At 33.9% G+C, this 14,296-nt stretch overlaps 1 protein-coding gene across 1 annotated transcript in view; it reads right to left on the reverse strand.

Moving 5' to 3' along the window:
* LOC104879582 (extensin-2) overlaps positions 1–13,895 on the reverse strand; it is a 30,328-nt gene extending 16,433 nt beyond the window's left edge. Inside the window, exons 1-2 of the mRNA XM_059737275.1 lie at positions 13,624–13,895; positions 247–770 (exon numbers count right to left, since the gene is read on the reverse strand). Coding sequence (XP_059593258.1) covers positions 247–770; positions 13,624–13,786 — 687 coding nt within the window. The 5' untranslated portion in view covers positions 13,787–13,895. The remainder of the gene's footprint in view (positions 1–246; positions 771–13,623) is intronic.
* Positions 13,896–14,296: the final 401 nt, after the last annotated feature.

Genomic DNA, 14,296 nt, shown 5'->3' on the forward strand with positions numbered 1-14,296 from the left:
GATCCAAACTGCAAAGCATCATGGCCATGGCAAGGTCCTTATTGTTGAACTGGCTGTCTTTCTTTGATGTTAATAGTCGTTGTACCCCCAAAAGATCTTCCTGTTCCTTCTGATATCAATTATTCATTCTATCCTATAATCTGCACGGAAAACAGAGGAATGTTAAATACTGTATGAATGATGAAAATGGGAAATGTGGTCTGTATTATATATACTTACATGAAACTAGAAGAGGCAATTCATTTAGTAATATGGTGGAGGAGGTGAAGGAGAGGAAGGGGGTGGTGACTTGTGGTAGTAGACTGGTGGTTGGGGTGATGGAGAAGGTAGTGGTGGGGATTTGTAGAGGTATGGTGGAAGAGGAGATGGAGATGGAGGAGGTGAGGACTTGTAATAGGATGGAGAAGGTGGTGGTGGTGATTTGTAGTAGTAAGGAGGAGGTGGGGAAGGAGATGGTAGAGGTGGGGACTTATAGTAATAAGGAGGTTGAGGAGATGGTGATGGAGGAGGAGGTAATTTATAGTCGTAGTGAGGAGGGGGTGATGGTGAAGGTAGTGGTGGTGACTTGTAGTAATACCACGGAGGAAGAGATGGAGATGGAGCCAGAGGTGACAGCGGTGGTAGTGATTTGTAGTAATAAGGAGGCAGTGATGATGGAAAAGGTGGGAGCGGTGGCAGTGATTTATGGTAATAAGGAGGTAGTGATGATGGAAAAGGTGGGAGCGGTGGCCGTGATTTATAGTAATAAGGAGGTAGTGATGATGGAAAAGGTGGGGATGCAAAAGTATTAGGATTGTAAGGCTCGTCTTCAGCAGCTACATTAGCGGCAATCAAGCACAAAGCCAAGACACAAATCAGGTGAGGCCAAAAATTGGCCATTTCCAGAACACGAGAAAATTTCACTCCTACAACTCAAGAACTTCTATTTCTTAGAACAGAAGGGATTTTGTGAATGATGCTTCAAGGTAGAGGCTCAGAGTTTATATAGTCATCCTTTCCATAATTCTTTCATTTGTTTAATTAGTAGTTGTTGAAGCCTCCAATCTTTAACAAGTCTACAACTAAATGGTATTCCCCTATTTTCTATGTGTTACCTGCACATCTGTCCATGAAAAGTCAAGAAGATTAGTAAACATATATATACAAGAGTGCATTTCAGTTTTGGTTGTTGGGAGCCTAGAAGCTTCCCCATATATTATGTCAAATGTGACTGCCATCTTTAAGAATTTACCATGGAAAACTCAACATAAAATATTACTATGAAGCATGTCTACCAAGCAAAAAGCTAGGGCTATTAGATCTCCTTCTACCATAACTTCCTGTTTTTCGAAAATTTGTCATACATTGAAACCTTTTTCAAAACAACAAAAAGATTTAATATTGCAAATAATTTACGGGCATTAATTAGGAAGGTAATGCACTAATAAACCTAAAATCAATGCCAATTTTTCTAGAAAGGCATCGTTGTCTTTCAATAACTTCTTAAGCTAGCTATTTAATATTATAGGACGACTAGGTCTATGAATGAGATCATCATATGCATTTTCAATAACAAGTAATGGACCCTTGTTTTTCCATTGGATTTGAGTAACGATGAAAGTTCTTTAGGAAAAGGAAAGAAACATAATTAATCTCTTAAATTTCTTCTTCATGCATGTTGCTAGATAAAGGATTGATGGGGCAAGCAACAAAGGGAGATTATTTAAAGAGATTTTGTAATAACTACTTTGGAATTGGGAGTTGTAGAAAGTGGAAGAGAAAATGTTCAAGGAATAGTTCATTCCTCAAATGTTCATCCATTCCTTTGTATAGGGTTTTGCCTTTAAATATCAACAAAACTGCTCAAGGTGTATTTGATAGTAATTTTAGAAAGTATTTTTAACCTTTATAATACTTAAAAAAAAAAAAAATTGTTAAGTGTCAAAAATATTAAAAACACATCTTAAAATCACTACTAAACGGACTCTTAAAAGTTCATATGAAATTAATCAAATTAGATAAGGACAGGTTCTAACCTGTGGACATATATGTAGAACTAAGGTCTTAGAACCGGTGATGATGAGATTGCAATCACAACTCACAACCAAATATCATACATACTTGAAAGAAACAAATTGGAAGGAAATCTATTTCAATATGAATTATAAAGTGTTTTTGTGGTTAATATAAAAAATAATGACACTACATGCAACTTACATATGTACTTGCTTTATATGCTAACGACATTATTTATATGCTAGATATTAACTAGACACCATCAATCAAGTCTATATATATATATATATTATTATTTATATCTTTATACTTTGATCTCATTTGTTTATTTCTTCGTTCAACAACACAAATCTCATCATGCATGTTTAATGATCCGGATTTAGAGCTCAATAGATATCACTAGGGTAGCTTAGGATTTTCTTACCTAAAATTACTATAAGAAGTACTCAAGGAAAAAGAAAATGAATGATCTAAAAGTGGATCCCTTGCAACACTTCAAGGAGTCGAGATTTGTACTTGGTTGGGCTTGGAATTCTAATAATCCTAGTTGGCTGGGCACTTGGCTTTCTAATAATTCTAGTTGTCGCATTAACGGAAACTGTTTGTAACTCAACAGTATGGACAATTGAAATGTTTATGGAGTATTGTTAATCAAAGCTGCCATGGGAAAATCTTTTGTTTGAAGCCCTTCACTGGAATATTCAATAAATATAGCTAGCGCCACTTTCCCTCAGAAATAATTCCCCCCAATACCTTAAATGGTATGCTTAATTTCTTATTCACTTTTACACACCTATTCATCTTAATTACCAAATGCACCCACTTTCTGTTTTTTTTTTCTTTTAACTCATTAATGTTTTAAAAAAAATTGGTATTAATCAAATATTAATTTTAAAATTTTTAATTATTTTAAAAAATTATCATATCGGTTAAGAAATTTAATGCATTAGCTCTCACTTGATTTGAAATATGTTTGTCTAATGATAGAACTTGAAAATTATATAGTTACACGCACATAAAAAATTGGCCAAGCCATTGTAGACCGGTTTTGTTCCAACAAATTCTAGTATTAATTGGCTCGAATCAAGTTCTAAATGATTTTTAAAATTTATTAAACTTATTAAGGAATCCAATGCATCAAATTGGATTTAGAAGATGACACATCTCAAAGCAAAACAATAGGGAAAGGTATAATAAATCACAAATTCAATGTTATAAATATCAAAAATTAAACTGGAATAATCTCAAATGACAAAAATTAAGAAGATTCTATAGATAAGGAAATAAAAGCAATAACAAAACATAATACATTGAAACTAAAATCCTTTCCAAAAGAGAAAAAGGCAATTGGAGGAAAATGGGTAAACAATGAGTCAAATCCTATTTTTTGAAAACAACCAAAGGTTTATAAAATAATAATAAATAAATAAATAAAATGAAATAAAATAAAATAAATAAGATCTCCTTTAAGACTAAATGATTCCATTGAATTGAGTATGATTGTGTGTGTGATAGCATCAACAGTACTAAGAATATCAATGACCTTTTGGCAACCAACCTTCAAAATATAAAGGGGAAAGATGTGCAAAGAAGAATGTAAAAGGAGAAATATTAGAGAGACACAAAGTAAGATTAGTGGTTAAGGGTTACAAGCATCAACTTGTAAACAACAAATTAGCAATTGCACTATCAAAAAATCCAATTTTATATGTTTGAAACAAGATATCAATACAAAATATCATTTTATTAGAGAGTGCATAATGAAGAAGAAAGTATAATTAAATTTGCAAAATCTCAAGATTAAATTGCAAATATTTTTACCAAACCTCTCAAGTTTAAAAATTTTAGAAAGTTAAGTATATTACTTGGAGTTACAAATAAAGTTTAAGGGGGATATTGGAAAGTTAAACTTGATTTAGAAAGTTTCCAAAACTTAGAACTAGATTTAGTCTCCACAATTCAAAGATAATATTTTATTTTCAATGGTTGTTTATATTTGAGTAGTCAAGTCCTAGAAGGTTAATTTCTATATTTTGTTATTAGAATTTTCTATTTTGTTAAGTGTAAATATCTATAAATAAGATTTTATGTAATATTTGAATAAGAAAGTGTGAAGATGAATCTCACCTATGGATAACAGCTAGAGGGGGCTAAATAGATGTTTTTTAAAACAACTTAAGATGGTATCTCACAAATGCTTACAAATCCCTTATTTTTCTCAAATGTTTTGGTTTGTTTTTTTTTATCTTATTAAAAAAAAAACAAATCATAAGTAATAATGGATGCATCAACACTCTCTCATTAAGTGAGTCAATGCAAATCACATACAAATGAATCAACACTCCTCAACTATAATGTATAAGACATTATATGCATCGACACAAATCCCATTTTCGCATGTCCCATGACATTAATATCAAAAACTGAAATATACCATATTCTATCAAAGCTTCAATGGTTTAATTTAAGCTCATATCTCAATTAAACAACAAAATAATTCAATAGAAATATCATAAGCTAATGAAAAACTAATTAAAAGATGAGGTAGAATAGACATATAAGGGAAGCAGCCTAAAATCATGCCTATCATTCAATTCTATATTCTGTCATATAGCTGTATATTGTAACAGTAGCATAGATTTAGCCTTACCGTTTCTAAATTTGAATCATATAGTTGTATATTGTAACGGTAGCATCCTTATCGTGTATATGTTTCTTAAACTAGCTTCTTAATCACTTTATATAATAGAGTTTCCATCAATAAAATGAGTTGGAAATTCTTCATTGAAACTACGACAATATTTTTTTCTTTATATGGTATCAGAGCACTGATCTCAAATGAGCCATCGATCCAAGTTATCACCATGCCTTCCTCCTCTGATCAAACTCCAAACTTTAATCTCAATACTCAACTTCCATCTGCAGTCGATAAACCCCTAATTGCTCTCAATATCACAACCCAAATCAATGAAAAATTAACTCCCTCCACATTTTCTCAATGGTGTGCTCAATTTGAAGCACTCATTATTGGTTACGATTTACTCAACTATGTTGAAGGCACCATTCGGTGCCCTTCCTCTACTGCTACTCCTACTGATGAGTTGCACAAAACCCATTGGGTCCGATAGGATAAACTTATCTTGAGTGCTATTCTAGCCTCCACATCTTCTTCAATCACACCACTCATTGCTACGTCAAAGACCTCCCATGAAGCTTGGAAAAAATTAAAACCTCTATATGCTACCCGATCAAGAACACATGCTATGCAATTAAAGGAGGAACTCACCTTAATCCAGCGAGGAGATCGGTCGATTATAGAATGCATCCATCCTCTAAAGTCCTTGGCCAATGAAATAACCATTATTGATCATTCAATTTCGGATGATGACCTAACCCTTTGTGTGTTGAATGGCTTAGGTCTAGATTTTCGAGAGATTGTTGTGCATATCTGAGCTCGAGAATCATCACTGGCTTTTGAGGAGTTGCATGATCTTTTGGTTGGACACGAGGCATACTTATGACGCATAGGAGTTGCGATGCAGAACCTAGTTGCTTCTGCAAATTTCATAAAGATGACGAAGTAGTCTCCACAATGAGGAAGTCACCCGTGGTCTTTCAAGCAAACTAGCTTTCACCATGAGCCTCGAGGTTCTCAACAAAGCTGCAACTCAAATGGAGCCCAACGTGATGGATGTCGCTCCAACAATAACTCTAGGCGACCCAACAACTCCAATTGGTGTTACCAGCCCAAATGTCAAATTTATGACCAATTGGGCCACACTGCAAAGTTCTGTCCTCAACTCCATTCATAGAATGCCTCCATCAATTGTGCTGCAATCTCTACTGGCAAGGACAAAAATTGGTTACTTGATTCGACTATTTCTCATAATATCACGGGTGATCTTTCCAACTTATCTATTCACTCCGAATATGATGGAATTGACAAAGTAATTCTCAGTAATGGTTCAAGTTTGGTTGTCTCACACATCGGTTTTTTGGATTTACACTCCCCTCATCGAAATTTTACATTGCATGATACTCTTTGTGTTCCAAATCTTTGCAGAAATTTAATTTCCGTTCATCATCTCACCAAACAAAACAATGTCTTGGTTGAATTTCACCATTTTCATTTTCTTGTGAAGAACAAGATCACGGGGGCAATCCTACTAAGAAGAGCATGTAACAATGGCATCTACACTTTTCCGACATCAATGGTGGCATAAAAAAATATTGCTAATGTGCATGAACACAGATGGATGGCACAAGCGTCTTGGGATTCCTTCTACTAAAATTGCCCATCATCTTGTCAATAAATTTTCTCTTCCTATGTCCTTGAACAAAAAGTTTATCTTCATTATGTTCTTCATGTTCTATTAATAAAGCACATCAACAACCACTTTGTGTCACTAGTCTCCAAAGTCATGAGCCACTTGACCTTATTTACACGGATGTGTGGGGTCCCGCTAGTTATACTGGAATTGATGGATCACGATATTACCTTATTTTTGTTGATCATTATACAAAATATATATGATTTTATCCAATGGTCACAAAATCCAATGTTTCTAATATTTTCCCGCATTTCAAAAAGTTTGTTGAAACTTGTTTTTAAAAATCTATTAAAACACTTTACTTCAAAAATGGTGGTGAGTTTATCGCTTTAAAATCTTATTTATTACTTCATGGCATAACTCACTACACCACTGCTCCACACACTCAACAACAAAATGGTGTCTTTGAACGTTATCACTGTCATCTCGTTGAAACGAACCTTACACTTCTTCATGATGCAAATCTTGCTTTCTCATATTGGCCCTATGCTTTTCAAACAACTTCTTATCTCATAAATAAACAACCAATGCCTTTCCTCCAAGAAAAAAATACCTTTTGAAGCCCTTTTTGGTCAACCACCCAATTACTTGAAATTAAAAAAATTTGGGTGCATTTGTTAGCCCCTCACACGAGCCTATAATTCAAATAAAATGCAGCCCAAATCCAAAGTCTGCATTTTTCTCGGTTATTCACCAACCCAAAACGCATACAAGTGTTTTGAACCTCAAACAAAAAATTCTTTCTCTCACGGCATGTGTTATTTGATGAAAATCTAACATATTCCAGTCTATCCTAAACTGCGTCTTCCATAACAACCCAACCCACTCGAGAATCTCACATTTTTTTTCATTTTTTCTTCTTCAATTCTCAGCAGGCTGTCGTGTCTCCATCACAGTTGTCCGGTACACCTATCTCATCGTTGTCTCCGGAAGGTCCGCCTACCATTGTTGCGTCTTCCTTAGGTGATTTCGGACCCTCTGCTCCTTTCTTTCATGATTGCTTGCAAACCCTAGATCACAACACCACCCACTTGAATTTTCCTTTACATGACACTCAGACTGGTCCTTCTTTAAATTTGCAATCACGCTCTCATGATCAGCATCTAGGTCTAGCTAATACTTCCAATTTTCCAACCCCTACCGAAACCAATAATTTTCCCCAACGCACTCATACCATGACCATAAGATCAATGTACCAAATCTTCAAACCCAAACAACTCCACACTGTGTCAAAATATCCTCTCTCCTCGACCATTGAACCAACCAATGTGAGCCAAGCCATTTCTCAACCTCATTGGCGTGAGGTCATGTCTAATGAGCTTACTGCTCTAATGAAACATAGGACTTGGGACATAGTTTTACCACCTTCAAACTGTAAACCCGTGGGTTGTAAATGGGTATTTTGAGTAAAAAGAAAAGCTGATGGGTCAGTGGACAGGTTCAAAGTCTGTCTAGTTGCTAAGGGCTATAATCAACGTCTTGGTGTTGATTACAAAGACACTTTTAGTCTTGTCATCAAACCAACAACTATTAGATTTGTCCTATCTATTGTAGTCATGAATGGATGGGTTTTGAGGCAACTGAATATCAACAATGCTTTTCTAAATGGTGAATTATCTGAGACTGTGTTTATGGCATAACCCCCAGGGTTCAAAGATTTGTCCAAACCTAATCATGTTTGCAAGTTAAAAAAATGCCATCTATGGGCTTAAATAAGCCCCGCGAGCTTGGTACACAATGCTAAAAAATGCCATTCTTCAGTTGGGTTTTCATAATTCCAAAGTGGATTCCTCTCTCTTCATTTACAACCATGGTTCCAATCTTTATTATTTCTACAGGGAATAATTTCATACTTATGGCCACTATTATGAAGCAGCTGGGTGACATGTTTTCTCTCAAAGATATGGGTTCTCTTCATTTTTTCTTAGGAATTGAAGTAATTCCTACTCGGGCAGGATTATTCCTCTCACAACATAAATATGTTCATGAACTTTTAGCCCACACCAGTATGAGTAGTGCAAAAGATGTCTCCATACCTCTCTCTACCACTCAATCTCTTCAACTGGTTGATGGCATTGTTGCTGTGGACAACTCAGAGTTCTGTAAAATCATTGGCAGCCTTCAATACCTTTCTTTGACGCATCCAGATATCTCATTTGCAGTAAAAAAAACTCTCGCAATTTATGCACAAGCCGACTACAAATCACTGGACAGAAACCAAACGACTCATTCGATACTTAAAACAAACCATTTTTTTATGGTATTCAAATCAACAAAGCTGGAACTCCAGTATTAAGAACATACTCAGATGTAGATTGGGCTGGAAATGTGGACGACTGCACGTCCACCTCTGCTTCTATCAATTTTTTGGGATCTAACCAAATTTCTTGGAGCTCAAAGAAACAAAGAGCAGTTGCAAGATCCTCAATAGAAGTTGAATACCGAGACTAGCAACTGCGGCTTCCGAGACAATGTGGATGTCTACTCTCTTCAAAGAACTAGCATTTCCAATCAAAGAATCTCCCCAATTGTTATGTGACAACCTTGGAGCCACACATCTCAGTTTTAACTCGGTTAATCATTCACGCATGAAACACATTCAAATTGACCTTCACTTTGTGCGTGACTTAGTGCAAAAAGGAAGCATCCAAGTCAGCCATGTACATACTCAAGACCAATTAGCTTATCTGTTAGCAAAGTCGTTGTCCAAACAACGCACAGAATTGTTACGCAACAACATTGTCCTTACCGATGGAAGCCCTATCTTGCAGGGGTGTATAAGGGAAACATCCTAAAATCATGCCTATCATTCAATTCTATATTCTGTCATATAGTTGTATATTGTAACAGTAGCATCCTTACCGTGTATAAGTTTCCTAAACTAGCTTCTCAATCACTCTATATAACAGAGTTTCTATCAATAAAATGAGTGGGAAATTCTTCATTGAAACTACGACAATATTTGTTTCTCTATAAGAGAAACGGTGACACCAATATTTTAGCATGGAAAACCTAAAAAAAGGAGAAAAAACCATAGACCTCTAGCGATCAAATCATTCACCATGAAGAAAATTAACTAAGTACAAGGATTTACCTAACCCAAACTTTCAATCCTCTCTTGGTCCACTTGCCTAAAATCTTCAGACTTTAGCAACCCACTTTCTTCTTCTAGAACACACTTCAAATCCATACTAAGTTTGATCTTGACCTCTTCTTAAATCCACATAAGAAGATATTTGAGTTTTTACCCCAAATAAGATGAATATAAGCGTAAAGATGAAACTCACACTGAATCAACCTATTTTGAAAGAAATTTTTTCACTTAAAAATGAATTTCAACTCAAACCCATAAAATTTTCATTCAAACCAAACACCTCAAAAACAGGTAAAAGAATATGAAGCTCAAGAGAGGCCACCTATCTCTTTCAGCCCGCCCTTCCTCTTATAGAAATAGAGCTTAAATATTAGGGTTTTAAAACCCATTAAACGGATGAGATTTGTTTGGAAAATAATGAAGATTCATAGTGTGATCGAAACCTGATCACAAGACTGAAAAAATCTGGGTTCAACAAAAACTGTTACCCTTCAGTTTTATGTTGTGGTTGAGTACTACTCGATAATAGTGAGTGATATCATTTATGGAGGACCATCACATGATGGTCCAAATGAGAAGTAGATATGATACTAAAAATTGATGTAAGGTAATGTCCCGTCCCAAGACCCACTCCAAGGGCATGAAGGTCATTTCACACCTCAAACCCAAAGGCTTAAAGTGTAACCTGACCCAAACAATTATCTTATAACTGGAAGTTACCAATTACCAAATACCTGTTTAGAGTAGCAAAATAAAATTCTAAAATCTTCAAAACTTAACTTTAAAACTAAGCATCCATCAACCAAAATCCATTTTCCAAATAAATTGCAAACTCAAACAATTCAAGTGCTAACAAAAATTTTCATAATCTCCAAATCTCAACTTCAAACTATCAAAAAAAATTTAAAAGTTCAATATCTAAATAGCTTCCAAAAACCAAATAATCCAAATGAACATAAACTTATAAGCTAACAATGTCCAAAAATAACATCCTAAGCAAAATCCTAATGATGACCATTCCCCGACCTAGCCATCACTCATCGCCCGAACTAAGTGTACCTGAAAAATTATCAACAAAAGAGAATGAGCTCAAAGCCCAATAAGGAACATTATTATAGTCCATGGATCAAATATTTCAAGTTCACTTGTAAAATAGGAGATATTATAACTAATTATTTTCATAAACCTTTGAGTCAGTTTTGTCAATACATTCAAAACTTTTAATTGAACACTTTCATTTCTGATTCAAACATTTTCATATCAAATTCAGTCAAAACATTCAAATCATTTATTTACTTTGGTCATCAAACATTAAATGATGTCCAATTAGGTGAGACTTTTCAAATAAGTGGCTAGCCTCAAATTGTTCATTTAAGGTGGACGAAACCAAACACTACTAGTACTAGTAACCTCTAACCAAACCCCTAGAGGTTGGGGTCCAAATCAATTACATTCCCCACCAAGAAATGTAAATGTCAACTATTATATTTCGTCGACAAGGGTCAAACAAACCAAAATCAAACACTTATTTCAATTATTCAAATTTGCAAAACATAATATCTCCATATTTCTCTGTTGTGAACAAAATGTAAGGTTCTAACATACTTTTCATGCAAAACATATTTGATTCATGCATAAAACGAATAATAACTCAAAGCGTTTCCAAATGATGTATATAAAAATTTGTTTCTAAAAAAAAAAAAAAACCTGCATTAATTTCCCTTACCTCAAAAGAAGTCTTCAAAAACTTAGGAGAAAAATAATTCTTAAAAATCTACTCCTCACCTAACAAAGTATAAGAGAAATAACCATTATTATTTATCTAAAATTATAGGTTTGACAATCCTAAAAGGTATTCAAATTAATGTTTTTAATTATAAAAGATAATTTAATCTATTCCTATTTTAGAAAAATTAATAAATTTCTAATTCATATAAAACTTAAATTTTATTTTCAATTTATTTCTTAGGATACAACATAATTTAATTAAACTACAATTTATTCTACTAATTAAATTTTATGCCACTTATTAACTTACACTCATCATTAGTATAATAATATTGATAACTTCTATTCTCTTTCTTTCAATTTTTTTTTTCCACTAAACATAAATTGTAACCCTAACAATTCTCCATTATTGCTAACATAATAATGTAAAGATATTTATTAACCACCAAACACCATCCGTACACATCTTCCTTTATTATTAATATTACTATTTTTTTTCTTTTAAAAAAAATAAAAAATTCCTCCAGTGCAAGTGTGTTCTTTTTTTTTCCCCTAATGTTTTCTAATCCCTTAACCCACATATAATAATATATTTATTTACTCATTTATTTATTTATTTTTAAAAAAATCATTACTTAGATCTATTCATCTAAAAAATTTTGAATTTCCCTTATTTCAACAATAGAACAATCTATATTCCCAATTTCAATATTTTGACCTAAAAGTTTTAAATAGGTTAAGTCTAGCCTAAATTGAAATCTTTCAAAGAAATTTTTTTTTTTTTCAAAAACTTAAGATTTCCCAATTTTTAATAATAAAACCACCAATAATCCTAAATTTCTAATATTTTGATATTAAAACGAATTAAAAAAAAAACTAACCCTAATCTAAATTAAAAAAATAAAATTCAAAGAATAACTAACGTGTTTAGAACTAACTATTGAATATAATATATTAATTTAAGATTAGAATCTTACCTAGAAAAAAAACCTGAATTTCAACTTTAAATCTCTAACCCTTGAGCCCTACGAACTCCAATTCTCTACTTCTAGTTAATAGGGTTTTCTGAACGAAGAAGAAAAGAGGAAAAATCCAATTTATACCTAGGATTTTTAATTGTAAAATGACTCTTTCACCCTCAATGAATTTAATTAATTATTTAATTACTTTATAAATTACTAGTTTGCCCCTAGATTAAATTTTGGGGTGTTACAGGTAATCAAGTAAAAGTTAACGAGTTGGATCGAAACAGGTTCTGACTTTCTGTAGCTGCATTTAGAAATGAAGGTTTTACAGGTAAAGATGTTTCAGACACTTCTTCACCAAAACCCATGTGTAAAAGGAACAGATTGAACCGAAAGCTACTTCATTATGGTTTTGTGGAGAGTTGCTTTTCTTGAGAAGTTCTATATAGGCTTTCAGTTACTTGTGACCTATTGTGCTTCAAATCAATCAATTTGATTTTCGTGCCAGAATGAAAGCATTGATTATACTAGAAGTTCATGTTCAAGTTTAAAGTAAAGTAAATATGCGAAGACTGTTTTTTGTTATCAAACCTAATTCCCTTTTTTTTCCTCCATTTTTTTTTTTCTCAGCTTCTGAGTTCATGAAATTACAGTTACATGGAATTTGGCCCACAGGAAATCTCTTTTAGAAAATCTTATCCGGTTTACTTCACAATTTTTTTTTTAAATGTGAAAATTAAGAACAATTGCATGCTGTTGATCAAGACATCCATGTTTAGCAATTCATCCTCTCATTGAAATAAATGTAAATGTTCCATTTATTTAAAAGTTTGCGAATCTTAAGTAGATGGCAAACAGATCAATAAGGTCCAATAACAGAACAAATTAATGGCTAGTATATACTGAAAGAGAACTCAAGGGTATAAAATAAAAACAAAATGATCCAAACTGCAAAGCATCATGGCCATGGCAAGGTCCTTATTGTTGAACTGGATGTCTTTCTTTGATGTTAATAGTCGTTGTACCCCCAAAAGATCTTCCTGTTCCTTCTGATATCAATTATTCATTCTATCTATCCTATAATCTGCACGGAAAACAGAGGAATGTTAAATACTGTATGAATGATGAAAATGAGAAATGTGGTCTGTATTATTATATATACTTACATGAAACTAGAAGAGGCAATTCATTTAGTAATATGGTGGAGGAGGTGAAGGAGAGGAAGGGGGTGGTGACTTGTGGTGGTAGACTGGTGGTTGGGATGATGGAGAAGGTAGTGGTGGGGACTTATAGTAATAAGGAGGTTGAGGAGATGGTGATGGAGGAGGAGGTAATTTATAGTCGTAGTGAGGAGGGGGTGATGGTGAAGGTAGTGGTGGTGACTTGTAGTAATACCACGGAGGAAGAGATGGAGAGGGAGCCAGAGGTGACATCGGTGGTAGTGATTTATAGTAATAAGGAGGCAGTGATGATGGAAAAGGTGGGAGCGGTGGCAGTGATGATGGAAAAGGTGGGAGCGGTGGCCGTGATTTATAGTAATAAGGAGGTAGTGATGATGGAAAAGGTGGGGATGCAAAAGTATTAGGATTGTGAGGCTCGTCTTCAGCAGCTACATTAGCAGCAATCAAGCACAAAGCCAAGGCACAAATCAGGTGAGGCCAAAAATTGGCCATTTCCGGAACACGAGAAAATTTCACTCCTGCAACTCAAGAACTTCTATTTCTTAGAACAGAAGGGATTTTGTGAATGATGCTTCAAGCTAGAGGCTCAGAGTTTATATAGTCATCCTTTCCATAATTCTTTCATTTGTTTAATTAATAGTCGTTGAAGCCTCCAATCTTTAACAAGTCTACAACTAAATGGTATTCCCCTATTTTCTATCTGTTACCTGCACATCTGTCCATGAAAAGTCAAGAAGAATAGTAAACATATATACAAGAGTACATTTCAGTTTTGGTTGTCGGGAGCCTAGAAGCTTCCCCATATATTATGTCAAATGTGACTGCCATTTTTAAGAATTTTCCATGGAAAACTCAACATAAAATATTACTATGAAGCATAAATATTTTATGATCATTTCATGTCTACCAAGCAAAAAGCTAGGGTTATTAGATCTGCTTCTACCATAACTTCCTGTTTTTCGAAAATTTGTCATACATTGAAACCTTTTTCAAAACAACAAA

Source organism: Vitis vinifera, chromosome 6 (assembly GCF_030704535.1).
Source record: "Vitis vinifera cultivar Pinot Noir 40024 chromosome 6, ASM3070453v1".
NCBI classification, from domain to species: Eukaryota; Viridiplantae; Streptophyta; class Magnoliopsida; order Vitales; family Vitaceae; genus Vitis; species Vitis vinifera.